This window comes from Bos javanicus, chromosome 7 (genome assembly GCF_032452875.1).
Source record: "Bos javanicus breed banteng chromosome 7, ARS-OSU_banteng_1.0, whole genome shotgun sequence".
NCBI classification, from domain to species: Eukaryota; Metazoa; Chordata; class Mammalia; order Artiodactyla; family Bovidae; genus Bos; species Bos javanicus.
In genome coordinates this window covers 56686672-56709959 of record NC_083874.1, presented here as the reverse complement: position 1 = coordinate 56709959, position 23288 = coordinate 56686672, and the positions used below count along the sequence as shown (strand labels likewise).

The 23288-nt window shown below is 44.6% G+C and overlaps 1 protein-coding gene across 3 annotated transcripts in view; it reads right to left on the bottom strand.

Annotated features, from left to right (window-relative positions):
* The window catches only part of SH3RF2 (SH3 domain containing ring finger 2), a 148638-nt gene extending 126286 nt beyond the window's left edge, over positions 1-22352 (bottom strand). For 2 of the 3 annotated variants that reach the window (XM_061423862.1, XM_061423863.1), the window contains exons 1-2: positions 22229-22352; positions 20639-21128 (exon numbers count right to left, since the gene is read on the bottom strand). In XM_061423862.1, coding sequence (XP_061279846.1) covers positions 20639-21016 — 378 coding nt within the window. In that variant the 5' untranslated portion in view covers positions 21017-21128; positions 22229-22352. Of the gene's footprint in view, positions 1-20638; positions 21728-22228 lie in introns of those variants that run through there. The other variant, XM_061423864.1, reaches the window with a different exon arrangement.
* Positions 22353-23288: the final 936 nt, after the last annotated feature.

The window sequence follows — 23288 nt, the reverse complement described above, 5'->3', positions numbered from 1 at the left end:
ATCAGAGTCTTTTCCAGTGAGTCAACTCTTCACATGAGGTGGCCAAAGTACTGGAGTTTCAGCTTTAGCATCATTCCTTCCAAAGAAATTCCAGGGCTGATCTCCTTCAGAATGGACTGCTTGGATCTCCTTGCAGTCCAAGGGACTCTCAAGAGTCTTCTCCAACACCACAGTTCAAAAGCATCAATTCTTTGGCGCTCAGCCTTCTTCACAGTCCAACTCTCACATCCATACATGACCACAGGAAAAACCATATTATAGAGAATGTTATTTGTAATTGGGGAGAATAATGCCATTATAGGGAAAGAAGTGGAGTTATGATATAGGAGTGATCTGGCAAGACAATCTGGGTCCTTTGAGGTCCTGAGACCAGCTTTCTGAACTTCCCGTTTCATGAGTTAACAAACTCCCACTTCTGTTTGAGCTCATTTGAGGTGGGTTTCTGTCACTTGCAAGTAAAAGAGTTCAGCCGAACACAGATGAAAGCAAATGAATATTATGTATCAGGAGGCTCAAAAATATTCATCCCCTTTGAGCCAGTAATCACTTTTCTATTCTTTGGAAATAATTTAAAATGTTTAAAAGACAAAACCAAAATAGTGGTTGCTATTAGGCAAATGGTTGCATAAGAAAGGGCTTTCAGAGAACAATATCCATGAAATTGAGCCCCTTGATGCCAATGCCAGGCTCACCTCTTTCATACCTTTTGTTTCACATAGGAAAGATTTTTCTTTCATTGCCATCCAGTGTTGCTCTATGTCTCTCTGTGTAGTTTGTCCCTTGTTCTTTCCCCCAAGTCTTTAGAAACTGCCTCCTGAGGCTCCAAATTGGTGTAAACTGTAAGACTGTGGAAATGTTTACATGCTTTTCAGCCCAAACTGCAGCTGAGGGCCAGAGGTCTCAAAGTGCCCTTACCAGGCCACGCTGCAAAACACTACACGTGATCTGAATGTGCTCACGTTTCTAAAGGAGTGCTTTATGCTGAAATCTGTTTTGGAGGCCTCCAATCCAAGTCCAGCAAACTCATTACAATGGCCTGGGCAAGAGGCAAGGCAGTTAAAATACAAGGTGCTCAGGCCCAGATTCAGAAAGCCTGGCATTGCTCCTGGTGTCTATTCACAGGTAAACTGTGTAGCCTTGGCTAGTCTTTTCTTCTTGCTAAGCCTCAGACTCCATATTTGTATAGGAAGACACTGTGGCAGGCAGTTTCTTATGATCCTTTTCAGCTCTCAGCACCTGTGCTTTATGATTCCTTACAAGGTGGCATTTTCTTTAAAAAAGAAAGCCTGAGATGAACTTGGGTTAAGAGCGCCTTTTATGTAACACCCAGTCTCAGTCAGGCCTCAGGGAGAGTCATGGGAGAAATTTGTTTGGATGGGTTTCTCCTCTAAAGGAATCTGTCTTTCTGAGTCCTCAGAGTCAAGTCTCCTGAAACAGCGCCTAAGGATGCAAGCCTGATGTGGCCCCAATTCTGCTCCTGGCTGGAGGCACCCAGGGAGCTGGTCTGAGTTGGCTCTGGACAACCCAGTGATTCACTTTGTTGTTATTGTTCAGTTGCTAAGTTGTGTCTGACTCTTTGCGACCCCATGAACTGCAGCACACTAGGCTCCCCGTCCTTCATTTAATATAAAGAACAGCCATTTGACACAACATTGTAAATCAACTATACATCAATAAAATTAAATAAAAACAACCATTTGAAAAGACGAAGCTGACTTACTGAGGAGGAAACTGAGGCTCAGAGAGTTTTAGTGACAGCCAGCCAGTGAAAGAGCTAGGATCAGACTCAAATCTTTTGGCTTTAATGCCTGTGCTTTTCCCTCTGCCTGACTGACGTTCTGCCAGTCAACACCACTGACCAAGGACACGTTCAGACAGGGGGACACGGGGCTGATCCCCACCTCTTCTTGGGTTTAATGTGACAGTCAGTTCAGTTCAGTCACTCAGTCGTGTCCGACTCTTTGCGACCCCATGAACCACAGCACACCAGGCCTTCCTGTCCATCACCAACTCCAGGAGTTTACCCAAACCCATGTCCATTGATTCGGTGATGCCATCCAACCATCTCATCCTCTGTCGTCCCCTTCTCCTCCTGCCCTCAATCGTTCCCAGCATCAGGATCTTTTCAAAAAAGTCAGATTTTTGCATCAGGTGGCCAAAGTATTGGAGTTGCAGCTTCAACATCAGTCCTTCCAATGAACACCCAGGACTGATCTCCTTTAGGATGGACTGGTTGGATCTCCTTGCAGTTCAAGGGACTCTCAAGAGTCTTCTCTAACACCACAGTTCAAAAGCATCAATTCTTCTGTGCTCAGCTTTCTTTATAGTCCAACTCTCACATCCATACATGACCACTGGAAAAACCATAGCCTTGACTAGATGGACCTTTGTGGACAAAGTAATGTCTCTGGTTTTTAATATGCTGTCTAGGTTGGTCATAACTTTCCTTCCAAGGAGTAAGCATCTTTTAATTTCATGGCTGTAATCACCATCTGCAGTGATTTTGGAACCCAGAAAAAGTCAGCCACTGTTTCCACTGTTTCCCCATCCATTTGCCATGAAGTGATGGGACCGGATGCCATGATCTTAGTTTTCTGCATGTTGAGTTTTAAGCCAATTTTTTCCCTCTCCTCTTTCACTTTCATCAACAGGCTCTTTAGTTCTTCACTTTCTGCCATAAGGGTGGTGTCATCTGCATATCTGAGGTGATTGCTATTTCTCCCGGCAATCTTGATTCCAGTTTGTGCTTCATCCAGCCCAGTGTTTCTCATAATGTACTCTACATACAAGTTAAATAAGCAGGGTGACAATATACAGCCTTGACGTACTCCTTTTCCTATTCGGAACCAGTCTGTTGTTCCATGTCCAGGTCTGACTGTTGCTTCCTGACCTGCATATAGGTTTCTCAAGAGGCAGGTCAGGTGGTCTGGTATTCCCATCTCTTTCAGAATTTTTCACAGTTTATTGTGATCCACACAGTCAAAGGCTTTGGCATAGACAATAAAGCAGAAATAGATGTTTTTCTGGAACTCTCTTGCTTTTTCAATGATTCATCAGATGTTGGCAATTTGATCTCTGGTTTCTCTGCCTTTTCTAAAACCAGCTTGAATATCTGGAAGTTCACAGTTCACATATTGCTGAAGCCTGGCTTGGAGAATTTTGAGCATTACTTTACTAGCATGTGAGATGAGTGCAATTGTGCAGTAGTTTGAGCATTCTTTGGCATTGTCTTTCTTTGGGATTGGAATGAAAACTGCCCTTTTCTAGTCCTGTGGCCACTGCTGAGTTGTCCAAGTTTGCTGGCATATTGAGTGCAGCACTTTAACATCATCATCTTCCAGGATTTGAAATAGCTCAACTGGAATTCCATCACCTCCACTAGCTTTGTTCGTAGTGATGCTTTCTAAGGCCCACTTGACTTCACACTCCAGGATCTCTCGCTCTAGGTGAGTGATCACACCATCGTGATTATCTGGGTCGTGAAGATCTTTTTTGTACAGTTTTTCTGTGTATTCTTGCCACCTCTTCTTAATATCTTCTGTTTCTGTTAGGTCCATACCATTTCTGTCATTTATTGAGCCCATCTTTGCATGAAATGTTCCCTTCATATCTCTAATTTTCTTGAGGAGATTTCTAGTCTTTCCCATTCTATTGTTTTCCTCTATTTCTTTGCACTGATCACTGAGGAAGGCTTTCTTATCGCTCCTTGCTATTCTTTGGAACTCTGCATTCAGATGCTTATATCTTTCCTTTTCTCCATTGCTTTTTACGTCCCTTCTTTTCACAGCTATTTGTAATGCCTCCTCAGACAGCCATTTTGCTTTGAATTTCTTTTTCCTGGGGATGGTCTTGATTCCTGTCTCTTGTACAATGTCATGAAACTCCATCCATAGTTCATCAGGCACTCTGTCAGATCTAGTCCCTTAAATCTTTTTCTCACCTTCACTGTATAGTCATAATGGATTTGATTTAGACCATACAGGAGTTCATGATCTGAGCCACAGTCAGCTCCCAGTCTTGTTTTTGCTGACTGTATAGAGCCTCTCCATCTTTGGCTGAAAAGAATACAATCAATCTGATTTCAGTGTTGACCATCTGGTGATGTCCATGTGTAGAGTCTTCTCTTGTGTTGTTGGAAGAGGGGTTTGGTATGTGACGTAGAGCACCTTAAAGTCACCAGCTATGACTACATCCAGCTTTGTCTCTTGATCTCTGTGAGACCCTAAGCAAATTATTCTTTCTGAGCCTCAGTCTCCCTACCTGTAAAATGGGATGAAGGTAATGGTATCTGCCTCACACAGAAGTTGCAAGAATTAAATGGAAGTGCTTCACATAGTGAGTTTTCAGTGACACATCAAGGGTCCAGTGTGCATGCCCAAATCCATCAAGTTCCACTGTTTCTACTTCCAAGTGTATTCTCAAACCCATCCATTTTTCTCCATCAAACATACCATCTTAGTCCAGATCACACATCCAGAAGACTTGAAATTGATCTTCTATTCAATTGGCAAAAAAGTTCACTTGGGTTTCTCCATAACATCATACAGAAAATCCTAAATGAACTTTTTGGTCAACCCAGTACTTCCATTCTTGTTCCTCAGAAATTCACTTCCCACCCAAGAGCCAAAGTGATATATTAAATTGAAAATCAGGTCAGATGGCGTCCCTGCTTTAGTCTTTCTCATTGTATCCAGGATCCAAGTTCCCTTCTTGACCATGGCTTCTTGGTCCCCGTAGACCTTCCCTTGCAACATTTTCTCATGCCTCTCACCTCACTGCTTATCATCCCTTAGCCAAGTGGGTGTTCGGTCAGTTCCCCAAACTCAGCGAGTTCCTTCTGGGATCAGGCTCATGATGTCCCCCATCACTAGAACCCATCCTCGCCTCATCACAGAGCTGCGTTCTTCTCATCACTCAGATCTCGGCACAAATGCCTCCCCTGATCAAGGATCTTCCCTTTCATCCTCTATTTCATATCCTTGTATAGATAAAAGTTAGTTTATACAGCAGACACTTAGCACAATTTGTGATTATCTTGGTTATTTCGTGTGCGTGTAAGTGACACAGTTAGTGCTCTGCCTTTATCTTCTCAGGTCCCATTCCCATTTCTGTGCAATTCAGCTTCACTTCCAATAGCCAGCACCTGCAGTTCTGTTGGAAGACTTGCTTTGAGCTTCTAGAACATACTGTGCCCCTTGGGGTAGCTCTTAACCAATGACTGACAGGTATAGGGGTTTAAATGCCCCAGATCTCTCACCTCTTGGCCACAGTAATTCTAAGGTCTGAGTTTTACACTGTTTCCCACAGTTTTTCCAAAGGGTTAAGCATCAGTAACCCATTGTGGTGAGTGGCTTCAAAACACACCTTAACTAGTCACCTCCCTCTCCTGTATGAGGTCCCCACGCCCTGATCAATGTCCTCACACATCCCAAATGATCTGTGAACACTCAACTCTCATGTCAGAGTCTGATTCCTGGGGGAACCTAACTAAGACCATGGCTTTTTTGTTCATCGATCCCAGGAGAGCATACATTTTATGTCTGTCTTGTTCATGGTTATATCCTGCTGTCTAGTTTTCTGCTGGTACATAGTGAGAACACGCAATATATAATTGTGTAACGAGTACCTGCTAGTGGTATTACTACTGCAATGTAGCATTTTTTCCTTTCATTGAGTTTAGTTTATACCACTAACCTACCTTGCTTCCTTGGTGGCTCAGATGGTAAGGAATCTGCCTGCAAAGCGAGAGACCCAGGTTCGATCCCTGGGTCAGGAAGATCCCCTGCAGAAGGGAATGGCAACCTACTCTAGTATCCTTGCATGGAGAATTCCATGGACAGAGGAGCCTGGACAGCTACAGTCCATGGGGTTGCAAAGAGTCGGACACAACTGAGCGACTAACACACATATCTTGCACCCACATAATGTTACATGTTTCTTCCCAAATGTACAGAATAAAAAATATTTGTCTTCCATAGTGCTTTCAAGAGTAGCATTCCTGTTACAGTATTGATTAGCAAGGTTTATTATGGCTGGAGGCTCTTTACTGGAAGAGATCTCAAGAGACATTCTCTAAGACTGTGTCATTGCTTCCTGAAATTCCAGTGTGGAGATACTTCAGAGATCTTTCATAAGACAGAACTGTTTACTTTTTAGATAGTTTAAGCAAAAGGCAACTGGATCCTGGACCAGGCGCTCCCAGTAGAATAAGATGGACAACTATGCAAAGACAGGGGCAATACTAATACTAAACAATAACAAAAATTGCCAACATGTAGGAATGTAAATTTGTGTAGCTGCTGTGGAGAACAGTGTGGAGGTTCCTCAAGAACCTGAAAATAGAGCTACCACAAGCTGCAGCAAGTCCGTTCCTGGGCATACATGTGAAAAATGCCCAAATCTCCCATTTGAAAAGATACATGCACCCCAATATTCAGAGCAGCACTATTTACACTTGCCAAGATATGGAAGCAACCCAAGTGCTCATCAACAGGTGAATGAATGAAGATGTGCTGTACATATATACAATGGAATATTATTCAGCTAGGAAAAAGAATGAAATTTTGCCACTTGCAACAATGTGCAAGTTGTGTCCAACTCTTTTGCAACCCCATGGACTGTAGCCTGCCAGGCTCCTCTGTCCATGGGATTTCCCAGGCAACAATATTGGAGTGGGTTGCCATTTCTTTCTCCAGGGGAGCTTCCTGAGCCAGGGATTGAACCAGCGCCTCCTGCATCAGCAGGTGGATTCTTCACCACTGAACCACCAGAGAAGCCTTGAAAAGGGAGAAATTTATGCATCTTTTTCTTTAAAACATAAATGCAAATACTTCTGAATCATTTCCATATTCTGTAAAATCTGTGATACAGCGGAATTCAGAGACTCAGAGAATCCGACTTTTTCTTTAACCATAGTAACTGCTAACATTTAATAAGCACTCGGATACATTTCATGTCACAGGGTGGTTCTCAGCTAAGCCAGGATTAAAAGCTGACTTTCCTGAATTTCAGGCTCTATTTTTCCCCACCTATAATAGACCATTTTGCCTGTCCTGATGACAGGTTTCTGAAAGGAATGGAGCATAAATATTTTGTTCTAACTCTGTTTAACTTCAAGAAAAGCAGACCAGCTTTGGATCAAAGCCTGACATGTCTCCTGATAACATATCTCCCCCAGGTTGCCCCCCCAGCCCCGCTACTCCCACACACTTGTTGCCTTGACCAGCTTCTGCCTTTCCTCCTCCTTCCTTCCTGGTTTCTGTCGCCCCTGTCTACATCTCCCATGCATCTTTTCTGCCTTTCTCTATCCCTACCTTTCTCTTTTCTCTGACTCCATTTCCTCCTCTCTTGTCTCCCTCTCTATCCCCTCACTTAGACACATTTCTACTACTTAAACCCTTCAATTTATGACCAAGTGGCATCCAGTTAAGACACAGCATATCATGCACACGGAGCTGGATTGGTTAGAGATTACCTCGTACTCCGGAAGTCTATCAACCACATTAGAATGGTGGTGTTGGTGCCCACAGAAAGTGGCCGGCAATGGCAGATGGTGCAGGGCTCCCTGAGGTGCCAAGGGAGCATCATGCTTGTTCTGGACACCCTAACTGATCTTGTTAAGAGCCCAGTCGTTGGATGTAGGCAAACCTGGTTCAAATCCTGCCTCTTCTTTCATCCGTAAAATGAGAAAACATCATGGACTTCCAGAGGTTGTTGGGAGAATTCAAGAAAATCATACTTATTTCACAGTGTCTGGCACATGGTGTGTGCTGCGTGATGGTCATACTTATTAAGGTGCTAATGAGAAATGTCCACCTCCCTTCTGGCTTCTCTGTCTTCTGGTCCCACCCTCCTTGCCCAGGCCATCAGGACGAGCATTCCATGTGATGGAATTTGCCTGATTCTCTAGGTTGTGGGACAGCAAGTAAAACAGAGAAGTTAGAAAACCCAGGACCTGTCTCAACCACAAAGTTCTATGATTGTGAAAAAAAAAATCTTAGTTATTCAAAAACTTAAGAAAATAAAAAAGTAAATAGAAACATGCATGCATGCTAAGCACTTCAGTCATGTCCAACTCTTTGTGACTCCATGGGCTGTAGGCAGCCAGGCTCCTCTGTGCCTGGGATTTCCCAGGCAAGAATGCTGGAGTGGGTTGCCATGCCTTCCCCAGGGATCTTCCCAACCAGGGACCGAACTTGTGTCTGTTATGTCTCCTGTATTTGCGGGAGGGTATTTTACCTCTAGTGCCACCTGGGAAGCCCCCAAAAGAAATGTATTTAATAGCAAATTCTTTTCCTTGCTCACACAAAGGGAAGTAAAAGGAGTTGATAGAAAGTGTTCTTTTTGTGAAAATACAGGCTCCTGCATCCTGGGCCCTTTTTATGATCTCTCAAGAAGAAGAAAACACTGTCATCTCCTTCTGTTCTTCAATCATCCTATTTCTTCTTCCTTCCAGCATGCAACCAAATCTCCTTGGATTTCTCTCATCCACAAAAGTTCACCACTCCGAGGAGAAACTTGAAATCCAGACGATTACCTCTCCTGCTTCTCCAGAGGGCCAGAAAGAGAAGTTTTCTCTTTTGCCCCTCCCTTTCTCTACCATTTTCATATACTGAAGAAAAGCCCCAAATAAGATTTATGGCAGCCCTGCCTTTCTCCTATCCAGGCAGCTCATTAATGTCACAGCCAAGCACCCTTCCTGAGCACAGCTCTGCAGAGATCTATTCCTGCTTCATGCCCACTGACTCTGCCGCATTGCCTTGGCAACCAATTAAAATACTCCTATGTGTGTGGCGATATCATCCTTAATTGTGCAAAACCAGGGGAACCTGCTCAGAGAACGCACTTGCCAGTTTTGGTGTTCTCTCTATCTGGCTCCATACTGGTCTGACTTCTTTTTTTCACCTCTGAATCCCCTGCAAGCACTTATGTGCCATTCCTAACACACCTGGCCTTGAGTCAAGAAACACCCTGGTCAACAAGACAGGGGCTGAAAGGGATCCGGGGGATGAGATAGTGGGGATGTCTCCTTTCCTCTTGTCCCGGGCGAAAACACCAGGGCCTTAAAGATGCTGAATCTAACTGCAGTTTCTTGCATTATCACCAACACTACGTATTCAGTACTTCAATATTAATTGAATTCTGGTTGCATTTCAGGCACTCTGCTGGGTACAGAGAAGACAAGACACCTCCTTAACCTCAGGAGCTTACATATGCTGGGAGGCTGGAGGGTAGTCTCGGAGAGCCTGAGGAACCTGCAGCCGACTGGCTTGGGATTTGGGACAGAGGGCTGACTTTCTGGAGGAGCGAAGGGGACACTGAGATGGGAGGATGGGCTGCAGCTGACTATGTGGACCAATTTTCCAGTTAGGCAAGTGGTTCCACACTTGCCTTCTCCAACACTGGCAGGTGGCTGATACCCTTAAACGGGGGTGGTTTGCGTCAGGCACTCTGGGAAATATTTGTCTTCTTTCTCCTTAGCTTCTCAAGGAAGATTAACAGTGAATAATCCAAGCTCTCTCATCAGTCCTCTTGCCTTTCCATGTTGTGAGTGTGAATGGCAGCCAAAAGGCATATTTTTTCAAACCAGCGGTGTGGGGACCATGATGCCAGGGCTCCCCACCCAGTGTACGTGCCTCTCAGTGTATTTTGAGGTTTGCAGTCCTCAGTGTCATGGGTTGCTGTGAATGGTCAAGAATAAGACTAGCTGCAGGGACTTCCCTGGTGGTCCGGTGGCTAAGACTCCACACTCCCAATGCAGGGTCTGGAGTTCAATCCCTGGTCAGGGAACTAGACCCCACATACCACATCTAAAGTGTTCACATGCAGCAGCTAAAAACCCCAAGTGCCACAACTAAAACCCAGTGCAGCCAAGTAAAGAAATAAATAAAATTAAAAACAAACAAAGACTAGCTGCATTTAAGTCTTCCCTGGTGGCTCAGTGGTAAAGAATCCGCCTGCCAACGCAAGAGATGAGGGTTTAATCCCTGGGTCAGGAAGATCCCCTGGAGAAGGAAATGGCAACCCACTCCAGTATTCTTGCCTGGAGAATCCCATGGACAGAGGAACCTGGTGGGCTACAGTTCATGGGATTGCAAAGAGTCAGACACAACTAGACAACAAGCTGCATTAAAAAAATAAAATAAAATGCAACCTCAACAACTGCCCTGAACACAAGCACAGGAATGCTCAATTTTGATCTGCACCCGTTTTCTCCCATTGTGTTTTCGTATATGAGCTCTTCTTGAGCACAAACCTCGTATGTGTGAAGTAGACAAAACGGGAACAGTCGTCTCAGATTTGTAGAGTTAAATGAGATTCTGTAGATTCTGTAGTAAAGAGTGCTTTACCCAGTGCCTGACACAGTAAGTCCTCTGTTTTAACACTTATTACCTGCCTCGTAATTATTACCTTACGTGGCTGCCTCCCAAAAGTCCATGAGCTCTTTAAAGCAGGGTTTCAGCCATTTTGGTGAATTACTCAGTTTTCCTGGGTCTATTCCATGTCTACATGTTAATAAGAATCATATATTATTTGCTTTTGTTCTTCACTAGAGCCTGGCATTGGGTCTTACTCATAAAAGGCATCCTGTATATGCTTGCTGATTGAATGAGGCATAGGAAATAATAATAATGCCTCACAATTATTATCAAGAAGTAGTGTGTGTCATGCCCTGTGCTAAGAACTTTACAAGAATTGTCTTGACTTATCCTCCAAATGAAGCCACGATCACAGTTACCCCCATGTCTTCAATGCAGTAAAATAGCAGGCTGACCGCAATAAGCGTGGTAGTGCTTTACAAGTTAACCTACCCAGATGAGTGCGAGCAGACAGCTCACCCTTAGCAGGAGCTTACCTCATCCAGACCCTGTGCTAAGCACTTTACAGGAACTGCCTCACTGAATCCTCCCAAGAACCCTAGGAGCTAAGATTCCTATTTTCATCTTGTAACAATGATGCTCAGAGTTACTAAATAACTTGACCAGAAGCATACAGCCAGTACACATGAATGAAGAGCCTTGGTTCTGAATCACAGCATTATCTTGTTTGCTTATCTCATTGGAAGTCTAAGGTCAGAAGCAGCAGAAAATTAGAGTACGTATTTAAAAAATGATATTAAAAGACTTATTCCTCTTACCCAGAAAGAAGTTAAAAAATATACATGTGAATATCTATTTGTCAATCTATCTACACACACACACACACACACACACACGCACACTTACACATACACACCAGGAGGCAATGAGGAGCTATTAATTGGTACAGAGTTTCAGTATGGGATGATGAAAACTTCTGGAGACAGATGGATAGTGGTGCTGGGTGCACAACAATATAAATATACTTAATGCGACGGCCCTACACACACAAAAGGGGCTAAAAATGCCAGTTTTATGCTCTCTATATTATATACATGTGTGACATAGGTTGGTCAGCCTGAGAGGTGTAGGAGCCATGTTCCTACCTGAAATGCTGCTTCCTTCATGGAGGAGGCCAGGCCAGTTTAGTACATAACTCGTTGGCAAATTCTTCTGATGTTTCGTCTTTTCTGCCACTGGGGCTAAGTGTAAATTAACTCACTATGAATATTTTTCCCACCATCAGAGGAGTACATAGCGTTTGTGGATTCCGATACAGGAATTTGGTCATATATGGAGACACATTTCCTATCTTCTTAGGGTTAACAATTCATGAGCTAAGTGGTTTTGAACTTGGCCCACTATGTTTTCTGGGCAGTACTGTCTGTCACCCCAAAAGGTATTTAATAAGGTGATTCACCTCCAGAATATTTCATTCACCACGTGGCTTTATGCCTAATATAATACGCTGCTCATTCCTCATAGAGCTTTGTCATGGCTCAATTCAGGAAGAGTTCATTTCCACATTATGAGGGGTTATTATTCCATGACTCCATAAAGTCTACCAAAAACGTGAATGTGTTCATTCATTAATTCAAAAAACATTTGAGGGTTCCTAATCTGGACCAGACTGTAGGTATGTGCTCCAAGCATGGTACTGAGACCCAGACCCAGATCCAGGACAAGTCGCCTGTTGTGCTGCTGCTTGGATAAAAGATTGGAAAAATGACAGAGATCTAAAGTGAACTCAGCTGCTATTTGAGTCCTGGAGTCTGAGCCCATGAGCATTCCTGCTGTGAGCTTTCAAAGGTGTGAGCTTTCAAGATGGAGCCTGGCACGTAGCAGGCCCTTAGAAGCAGTCTGTTGAATGCCCTGGCTTCTGAGCCAGGCATCGGGAACAGTGTGACCCTGGCAGCTGACACAGACCCAAGCTGCAGGAAGCAGCTCATGACGAATAGACTTGTCTTTCCCTGCCCTGTGTTCTGCCCCTTGCTGTGGATGTGCTGGCTAGTGTTCCTGCATGCTGGGGTTGTCAGGTAACCTGACCATTTCAATGAAAAAGAGTGGTCCGTCTGCCAGTGAAGTGGAAACTGCTCTTCAGTTTACCCAGGGAGCTTGGCCGTCTGTTCAGAGCAGAGATATCTTGTTTGGCTGCTCTGAATCCATCAGGTAGATACAACCCATAGGCCACGTGATTACATGGAGGTAGACACAGAGAGACTTAATTACAGAGTAATTGACATGTGCCTTCCTAGTGGTGGTTTTGAAGCAGATAACCAGTCACGCCAACTCCTCTCCATCTCTTTCTCCCTCTCTTCCAACTTTCATTCTGTTCAAGATATCCCATCTTTCCTAGCACCCACGTGCCCAGACTAGACCCTGCCTTTTCATTCTCTGACCGTGTCCTTCCTACCATTAAAATGCCCATATTTTTAAAGGAAGTTTCTTTTTTTAGACAAACTTCATTTCCCTTAAACTGAACCACCTCCTCATCTGACATTTTCATAAACCAGTATCTTTTGAGTCTAAGACTTCTTTGTCTTAATCACTTTATTGGGTTATATATATATACACACCAAAAATGTACTCTTTTTAAGTGTACAATTTGATGAATTTAGACAAACCTATATAACACCACATAAAACATTTGCATTACCCAAAAAGCACTATAGTTTGCCATTTCTGGAATTTTATATAAATGGAATCAGACAATATGTACTCTTCAGTAAGACAGTCCTTTTTTCATATCTTCACATTTCTAAAATTGGATGTATCTTACAGTGAACATCTAATATAGTAGTGCTTTTTTTATTCCCTTTAGGGCTATAACTAAATAATGTATCTTATAATAGATAATATCTTTAAATCAGGGATATGTATGTATATATTTATACACATATGCTTAATACACGTATCTAATTAGTTGGTTTTACCATCAGACAGTAAGCACTGGGAAGGTAGAATCTTTACTTTGTTGGGTAGATTCCCACAGTACCTATGGCTGACTACTGACAGAAGCTAAGGGACTTCGTTGGTGGTCCAGCAGTTAAGATTCTGTACTTCCAGTGCAAGGGATGTGGGTTTGATCCCTGGTGGGTAAACTAAGACCCCATATGATGTGTGGCATGACCAAAAAATAAAATGATAGAAGCTAAATAAATACTGCAGAAACTGGTGGTAGCAAGTTTCAAACAGTTTTCCAAAAATATCTTCTAACGACAAAAACTTGCCTACAACTCTTCTTGGAATGCATCAGTAGTCTCTAATTATAATAGGGATTCTCTTTGAGGGCTCAGCTATCTCTGCATTAATATGAGACAACATTTCCCAAAATTTGTTCTGTGGACAATTAATATAACTCAGGGCACTAATAAAAGTCTTAGGGTTACCACTGTCACAGGAATTTGGGAAATGTTTCTTATCATTGTCTGCTTTTTGGAGATTCACCATTCTTTAGTACTAAAAGTACAAAAAAGTCCTGCAGCAAAGAAAAAAGGTTTAACTCTGTTTCAACCTCAGGTTTCTTTGACTCTGGAGCTTTATGGAACCTCCATTAATCACTTACATAATACAGTTTGTCAAAGACAGGTCTAACACATAAGTATAGATTTGAAAATGAGAAAGAGGAACTTCCCTGGTGGTCCAGTGGTTGAGAATCTGCCTTCCAATGCAGGGGACACAGGTTTGATCCTTGGTCCAGGAACTAAAATCCTATATGCCACAGGGCAACTAAGCCTGAGCACCACAGCTACTGAGCCTAGGTGTTCTAGAGCCCATGCTCGATAGCACAAAAAAACCCCTGCATGATGCAACTTAGAGAAATCCTACGTGCCCAGTGAAGAGCCTGCACACCTCAACAAAGTCCCAGAAGGCAAAATAAAATAATAAAAATAAATTAAATTAAATAAATGAAAAAGGGGGAAGATATTGAGATTGAAGAGAACCATATGTGAGCTGGTCCCTGCTCAGCCAAAAGCTATGCAGTGGCGTCTGGAATGAGATAGGTGGGGATGCTCTTTGCGTGTCAAGGGCTGAACAAGCACTTTCCCTTGTTCCATAATCTCTTCATAGTATGAAGGGACACATGGGCAGACAACCTTTCCTAAGAGGCATCGAAACAACATGAAATATGCACTGACTAATCCCTTAGGTGACACGCCCCAGTGCACATGATGGATAATTGAGGTTGAGTAAGGAGAACCTTCTGCCCCAGCCATCTGCTTGGGCCATCTCCACCAGGGGATGCGCTGCTGTTTGTCTACTGGCCAGATACCTCTAACTGATGAGAAAACTGAAGCAGTTAATAGAATAGTTTGCTAAAACAGAGAGAAGCCCACCCTCAGGAATTACCCTGATTGCTTAAATGATGGCAAAATCCTTCTCCAAAATAGCGTTGACCCAATACACACAGACATGAAGGGACATCAGAGCAGGCCAGGTGAAAATCAGGTAGAGACTCAAAGAAATGTACAAGAGCTTCCTTTCATTTTTAAAAATATTATTTTAAACATTGGCATACAATGAAATTGACTTTTTCCCCTCTTGGCATATATTCATATGAATGTTAACACATACATAGATTCATTTAACTTTCATCACAAACAGGATGCAGGATAGTCCCTTCATCCCATAAAACTCCCTCATGCTATCCTTTATAAATCCTCTCCAAACCCATAACCCCTGGTCACCACTGAAAACCACACTTTTTCATCACTGTAGTTCTGTCCCTTTGCTTTTGGGTTACACCACTTGGTATGTGGGATCTTAGTTCTCCAACCAGGGATCAAACCCATGCCACCTGCATTAGGAGCATGGAGTCTTAACGACTGGACCACCAGGCATCCCTAGTTTTGTCTTGTCAGGAACCCCTTTTTCTTTTGTTATCCCCTTTGCTTAATGTTTGAACAGAGGTCTCTGTATGTTTATGTGTGGGTACAAAGAGCTCCAAATCCAATGCTCCAAACTTTGTCCTCTACTGTTGCTGTTTTGTTACTTAACATTTACCATAGTATACTAAGCATTTTACATACATCATCTCTTGTAACCTTATGACATATGTATACCATTAATATCACCATTGCACAAATATGGAAACTGGGGATCAGAGAGGTTAAGTGATTTGCCTGAGGCCTCACAGCTCAAAAGTAATTGAATACCAGCACAAACTCAGCTCTATTTGACCACAGTCCTTAAACAGTAATCAGTGAAATGGGGAGGACTGTAATGAAGAGGGTGGTATATCGACAGAGGGTAGGGGTCAAGTCAGTTTGGAGCCATATGGTTTTGTCAAAGGTTTGCAAAGGTGGGAGGAGCCGGAGAACTATCTGGGTCTCCTGACTTCTCAAACTTGGCTCCTCCACGTGCCACATCCAGGCCTCGCTGACCCAGTGCCATCTGCCTGCTATCTTCAAGGGCTTGGGATGGTTTTAACTGCCTTGCAAATTTAGCAGAGATGACCATGTGTGTCGCGGCACTGCTGCAGGACACAGCAGCTGAGACCCAGGAAAGGGCCTGGATGCCCTTTGGTTTCTCCCCAGCCTCAGTTCCCCCCTGTGCCTTCTGACCTCATTTTTCATCTCAACTGCTTGCCACACCAGCTGAAGAAGTTTCTCAGACACAACCACCTGGTCTGTGTGCTGGAGGTGGCAGGTGTGTTCTTGCTGAGGTAGGGCGAGCAAGATAGGAATGTGTGTGGTTGGCATGATGTTTAACAAAGAAGCGAGAGAGTCTGGCCCTGCAAGACCCAGGACGGCGACATTTGTGTTGGGGATTGAAAGATGCAGGGGAAAGGAAAGACAGATGCTAATGAGGCATTGGCAATGCTGGGAAGCTGGACCAGGTTGTTGCTCCGTGTATGGTGTTTTGCTGAGCTCGCCATTTGGGGAAGAGAAGCTGGCGAATATTGTTTCTCCTAGAATCCATTCCTAGCTCCTAAAGGGTCTTGGAAATGAACTGCCAAGCCAGCTCATGCTGGGAGGAATCACACACGTGAATTATGGCCTCACATCCTTTGGAGACACACATACCAACCAAAAATCAGGGTACCAAGGACCATCTCTGGGGGACACTCGATTAACAAGAGAGATGGTGCATAATTTAGCGTGGAAAGTCTTGAGTTGCTTTAATAACAATAGCAATACCAGCTAAAATTTATTGAGCACATAATATGAACCAATCACGGTGCTACGAGCTAAGTGACATGAACTGTCTCATTTATTTCTCCCCAACAACCCTCAGAACAGAGAAGGCAATGGCAACCCACTCCAGTACTCTTGCCTGGAAAATCCCATGGACGGAGGAGCCTTGTAGGCTACAGTCCATGGGGTCGCGAAGAGTCGGACACGACTGAGCGACTTCCCTTTCACTTTTCACTTTCATGCATTGGAGAAGGAAATGGCAACCCACTCCAGTGTTCTTGCCTGGAGAATCCCAGGGACGGGGGAGCCTGGTGGGCTGCTGTCTATGGGGTCGCACAGAGTCGGACACGACTGAAGCGACTTAGCAGCAGCAACAACCCTCAGAGGTAGGTACTGCTATTATCTCCAGGTTTCAGAAGGGGAATTGGAGGCTGGCCCTGAGGTTCATCCAAAGTATGCAACTGTCGAGAGGCAGAATCAGAATCTGAATTCTGGCTTTTTCAAACTCTAACTTTGCAAGTTTTTAGCTTCACTGCTTTCCTGCCTGTTCTAAATCAGAAATACTATTAAAGGGTAGTGGAGGAAGGAGGAAGAGCGATCAGCAATTCAGAAGCCCATAATCTTCTCGAAGACTTGCAAAGTTCCTTTGGCTCGGCCACAACATGGGAAGGAATAAGAACCAATGACATCAGCACTGACATGGGTCCTCCAGGAGTCCGTTGGTCTTACGTGTTGGCTTGAAATAATTGCCTGCTATAGAAACCTAAAGCCATTTCTCAAGCTTTCTTTTTACACAACTGGCTTGGGAGGGTTTTAGACAGGTAGGCACAATGGACTATTTTTTTTTTCTCTCTTGAGTTGGCACTATGAAGTGTGGCTCTTGGTTCCACCCTGGCACACTGGCTAGCACAGAACGTACCAGACCTCTCTGAGCCAACAGAAAGATCTCGATGAGCTTGTTTTTTAGATGACGCAAGGTGAGCAGAACAGACTTTGGACTTAAAAAGCTCCTGAACACGAAATTAAATTAACTCTTTGAGAATGCCACCTTAACACTGAGTCCTCTGGAAGAGGTATTTTGCAAAATGGTACCCAGTGACAACAGGTTGTTTATACCCTATTAGTAGAGTACTTTACACTTAGTATTATACTGGCCTGGACTCCTTGTAGACTCAAGTTCAATAATAACACCTATTACACTCTCCTGCAAGGACTGTCACTCCTGCTGTGTTTTGTAGAATGTCTCATGCACGACAGGGCACAATAAACAGTCAATAATAATGTTTACTACGATAACAGATCTTCCAAATGCCTTTCATCTAAGGATCTCAAAGTGCCTTGAAAACACTCATTAGTTAAGCCTCACCATGGCTCTCCACTCTTATAATACATTTTCCCATTTTACAGAATTTTAAATTGAGACCCAGCAAGCTGAAGTGGCTTGCCCACAGTCATATAGTCAGCTTAAATGAATGATAATGATGATGCTTTGCATTTACCCAGCATAGGTTTTCTAAGGTGATATGAGTATGTTGTAAAGATAATGTTTACACTATCCTGGAGGAAGAGGGGTAGCAAATATTAAGAGTTGACTGGGTTGGGTAAACTGAGGCCAAGAGGGCAAGTAGCTTGATGAGGGTTTGACTGAGGATGTAAGGCCACACTTCTGCCTCTCAGAACAGTGTGTAGACTCTCAGATCATCTGCAATTGTCTGAACCCAGGGATGCACCATTGCTTTCACACTTCAGGAGAGGCAGCTACAACTGGGGGGAGTAAAACAGGATGCAGAATTATAGCTGTATTTACATCCAGGAATAGTTTGTTCACATCCCCACTGAGAGAGTCAAAAGGGATGAGATGAGCCACACGGAGAAAGGTGGGCTCAGGAAAGGGAGGAAATGGGTGAGGGTGTGGAGTGGCCCCCGGCTCTGCCCTCTCACAGAGCATCTTCACTAAACCAGGTGCTGCTGGAAAGCAGGTACCCTCAATGGCTTGGTTTGTTTTAGCCTCATGGCAGGACTCGGTCCAGTGCAGCTCGGAGGATGGGCACAACCCCGTCACCGGCCCCTTGGTCTGAAGTGATGGGTCCTTGGGAAAGACTTCCAGGGACACGCAGGATCTTACTGGCTGTCTCTTATTCCTATAAGAGAATAAGAGCTCTAGTTCCTATAGCTCCCCATGCCAGGAGGGACCTGGGAATTCGCTGTGGTTCAAAAAGTAGGTAGCTGTGGCTCCATCTGTTGCTACCTTTTCTTAGCAACATAGCCACATCAAAAAGAAGAAAGCATGAACAAAAATATGCGAAGTTGATAGGGGACTTGCCTCCTCCCAGTCTCCCAGCACTCTCTGAGTGATGGATGATACTCCGCCCTGCGGGGAGGCAAGTCAGACTTTGCAGGGTGAGGGAGGAGAGAGGTTGCTGGGTCTCAGGAATTCAAAGGGAGATCTGCTGACCCGAGGTTCAGCCTGATGCTCTGTAAACACAGCCTGCCTGGGAAAGCTTGCGCCCCTACCCCTCCTCTTCCAAGCCTGTGGATTCTGACTGATGACTAGACCTGGGGCTAATAAGGAGCCTTAAAGGAGGGCACCAAGCCCTTTTGTGGAATGTGTTCTCACACACAGGCACAATGGCAGTAAAAAGTCTGCTGTGAAGAAATCACACTGAAGCCTGGTTTCTTCCTGCTCTCCTTTTGGAAAGTTTCCACACCACCCTGCTGCATGGGTGGCTTAAGGGTGCAGGGAGCCCAAGGAGTAATAGGCTGTTGAGAAGAATATTTTAGAAACTTGTCCTGAATGCACACCCGAGCCTATTCTCCTTGGAAGGAGTCCGGGGAAGACCCTCCCTCCCTCTGCTACTCTTTCACAGCGGGGAGTCATGGTTAAAGTCGTGGTTAGCTGCCAGGGTTAAAGCTTGCTTTACGTGGCACTTCACAGAATTTCTGAGTATGCCAACCACCCAGGCCATGGCGTGCCATGCCCACTTGGACACACTGACTCTGGGGGTGACAGCCAATAATCCTCCTGTAGCCACAGGACCATGATCTTCTCTCAAGTTATCCCCTTCCCCAGCTTCTCAGAATGAAGCTCACAGTCAGATCATATAAAGTCTCAAGGATGTGCCCACAAGGCTGGACAGGACGATTCACGTTGTCCAAACACAAACGCATTACTGGGTGATCTCTTGCGGCTCGCCTGAGGCGCTTCATTTTTCATGGCAGGCTCTGATGTGCATTTTCTGTATGCTTTATTCATTTTGTAAAATAAGACACATCTTCGGGGCTCCTGTACATGTCAGTTGTACTTCACAGCCCAGCCTTTCCTGTCAGTCACTCCACCCACATATATGCTTCCTTCCTGATCGAACTTTATGTGTCCAGTGTCTTGATAACTTTGAGTGATTGTGAATGAGCATTGTCATCATGGCACTTTATGACTGGGAGTGGAAAGAGGGACTTGGGTAAAATGCAAACAAAACCTGACATTTAGTAACTTCTCTGAGATCGCAAAAGCGACAAGCAGTTGGATTTGTTTTTCTTTTTCTCATCCTCTGTGCATTTCCCATGCCCTGGTACCAAGAATATAATCAAAGGACTTCCCGGGTGGTCCAGTGGTTAGGAATCCACCTGCCAATTCAGGGGACATGGGTTCGATCCCTGGTCATGGAAGATCCCACATGGCAGTAGTAACTAAGCTGTGCACCACAACTACTGAGCCAGGCTCTATAGCTCCCGCTTCCAAACAAGAGAAGCCACTGCAATGAGAAGCCTCCGCACCACAAGGAAGACCCAGTGCAGTCAAAAACAAACACATAATAAATACATACATAATAAATACATAAATAAATACATAAAAACAAACACATAAATAAACAATCAAGAAGGCTCTCCATGTTCCACCACCTTCTGGACTACAAGCAAGGAGGACCTGGGTAGCTTTAAGAATTTTAAGAGTTCCTGATTGGACTGGATAGGCTCAGGGTTCCACTGAGTCTCAGTACGACAATCACCACCCACAGAAACTTATCCTCAGGGAATCCTCGGCAGCGGCTCTTTGAAACATAGCTAAAAGAAGAGAAGCCCCAACTGCTGGCGCACACAAACCCAACCTCCAAGGAAACACGAAGGAACAGAGATCTTTCTTACCCCATCCATGTGGATTCTGACGTTAGGCACCAGTCGGAAAGGACTGCACTGCGGACCTCTGGGGTGAGTCCTGCTCCTCCTGCTGTCCTGTGGGGTCAGCACCCCGGGCCGGCGGAAGGACCCCCCTCTCCCGGAGCTCTGTCCGGCCCGCACGCCGTCCAGAAGGCGCACGAGCAGCAGGTTGGCCGGCAGCGCCTCGATGCTGCAGAACACCAGGGTCCTGCACTCGGGGCACCGCAGCTCCTTGTGGGCCTTGAAAATCCTCTGGAGACATGGCTTACAGAAGGTGTGCTGGCAAGGGAGAACTTTGGCGGTGACATCGAGCTTTTCAAGGCACACGGGGCACTCCAGAAGATCAAGTAACGTCACGTCATCCATTTTATTTTAAAACTCCAGTCCTGACCTGGAGGGGCAGAGTCCACATGGTCGGGTCAGCTGAGCCAGTGGGGCAGAGACGGGGCTTCTTGAGAGCGTCAGGATGCCCGCTTGTCTGAAGGAGAAAGGAAGAGGGAAGAAACCGTGACTGCTTTCAGAGGTATATCCCACCTACAGGAGGCAGAGCCTCATAAGGCGGTTCGCAGGGACTTTGTTTCCGCACCCAAGTTTCAGATGACTCATTCTGATTCAGTGCTAGCAGGTAGAGACCTCGACTCCTGCCTGCTGGAGGATGCGAGGGAGCAGCCAATACAGCTTCTGACTGCTTGCCGGACTAACTTACTCATTGCCTCTCCGTGAGCAAGGCGGGAGAAGGGAGACAGAACTGACCCAGGGCTCCAAGGATGAAGCCTTCTAGCAGTCCGTCTGGATCTCAAATGAAAGGCCCCTCAGGATGTAATTTCTCTGAAGCTCTTTTCTCTCTTTCCCTTCTTTAAGTGTATCTGTTATCTGCATCACGCTGATAACAAGCTGTTTACATAAGTGTATGGGAATCTCCCGTAGTTGTAGAATTCTGTCCTTCACAGTACATCTTCCCCCTTTATTTTGTTCTAGCAATTTACAATTTCTACGAGAACCTAATTTTCAAAAATTGTTTTGCCTCAACTCCAAGCTGTGGAGCTTGAAAGTTTTTTTCTTTCTTTTCGTACCTCTTTTTTTTTTTTTTTTTTGCCTTCTTACCTTGATTATCTTAGCCTCAGAGACACTATCCCTCCCACAAGATAAAGTTGCACAGCCTGTTTTGTTACTTTGACAACTTCTCAGTTTCAACTGAAGCAGATAGGAATTTGGGATTGTGGTCACAGCCTGCAAGAACCAAGATGGGGCAGTACATACAGGTGTGTGTGTGTGTGTGTGTGTACCTGTGTGTGTGTATATTCTGAAAATTATCCTTGTTCCAGAAACAGTTTCCTTGTGGATGTCTGAGAAGTCCCCCCCCCCCACCCCCGCCTTAAGGAAAGTGGCTTGGGAACAGGTCCCGGTCCCTCTCAGCTCCAGGGCTTAGAGGAACCCGTAGCGGGAGGGTTGGCACGAGCCGGTGGCCCCACTGGTGGAGTCAGGCAGACAGGACAAGCCAGGCTGGGAGAAGGCGCCCAGCCTCCTGAGACAGCTCCAAAGATGTCAGCACGCGGAGGTGTGCGGGGGGCCACTAACCTTGAGCTTGCCACCCGGGACTGAGTTCAGCTCAGCACTGTCCTCGATGCTCCGCCAGGCTCCCTCCACCGGCTTCCGTTTCTCCTGGAGCTGCTGCTGCCGCCGCTTTGAAAACTTTAACTCGAGTCTTAACTCTTTTCAGGGATCGCCTTACCCAGCCCAGTTAACGCTTTCACCGCCGTTCTGTCCTTTGCACTCTCACACTCTGCTACCGATCCTTCCTTTGTGGGAGTCGATTTCAGGGAAAAGATTACAAGGGAGCAAAATACAAGTCAATTTCCTCTAAGGTTAAGTATTTACAAAGTTTATATTTCCCCTTCCTCATTTTCTGTCCTTTCCCGGAAATTGAAACACACTCAAGTTATGAACATGCCAAGGTGATTGTGTTTATTTCAAACCTTTATGAGGATTTCCTGAAAAGTTCAAACGTATTAAGGTAGCTGTGAACACAAAGATAAACCGGTCACCTAAAAAGTACTACTCTATAAAATCAGCCAGTCCTTTAACTGTGAGATTTGAGACGGACTTGAGTGATCTATTTGCTCAATCTTATGAAATTAAAAACAAAACAAAGCAACAGTGTTGTGGTAGTCCAGACACATCCTTGAAAAATCAAAGCACAGGAGGGCTAGTAGAAATTACCTGGTGGTCTACTGGTTAGAATTCTGAATTTTCTCTGCCAAGGGCTGGGTTTGGTCCCTGGTCCGGAAGCTAAAATCCCACAAGTCACCAAGCTATGTGGCATGGTCCAAATAATAATAATAAATTTAAAAAGGTAAAAAGAAAAAGTAATATTCCAGCTTCCCTTACCCTACCCATTGGAGCCTTTTATAGCCCCAAATAATGCTTATACTTCTATTTCTTGATTTATCAATAGTATATTTAATTTAACACTTTAACACTACACTACAAAGTTATCCAATAAAGTAAATAATAATAATCTTATTATTAATACCTAACAACAGAGTAGTGTAGCCCTTATCTGTGCCAAGTGTTGTTGTAAATATTTTATCTTCATGAACTCATTTAATGCTGCTATCAACCCAATGATACACTGGCC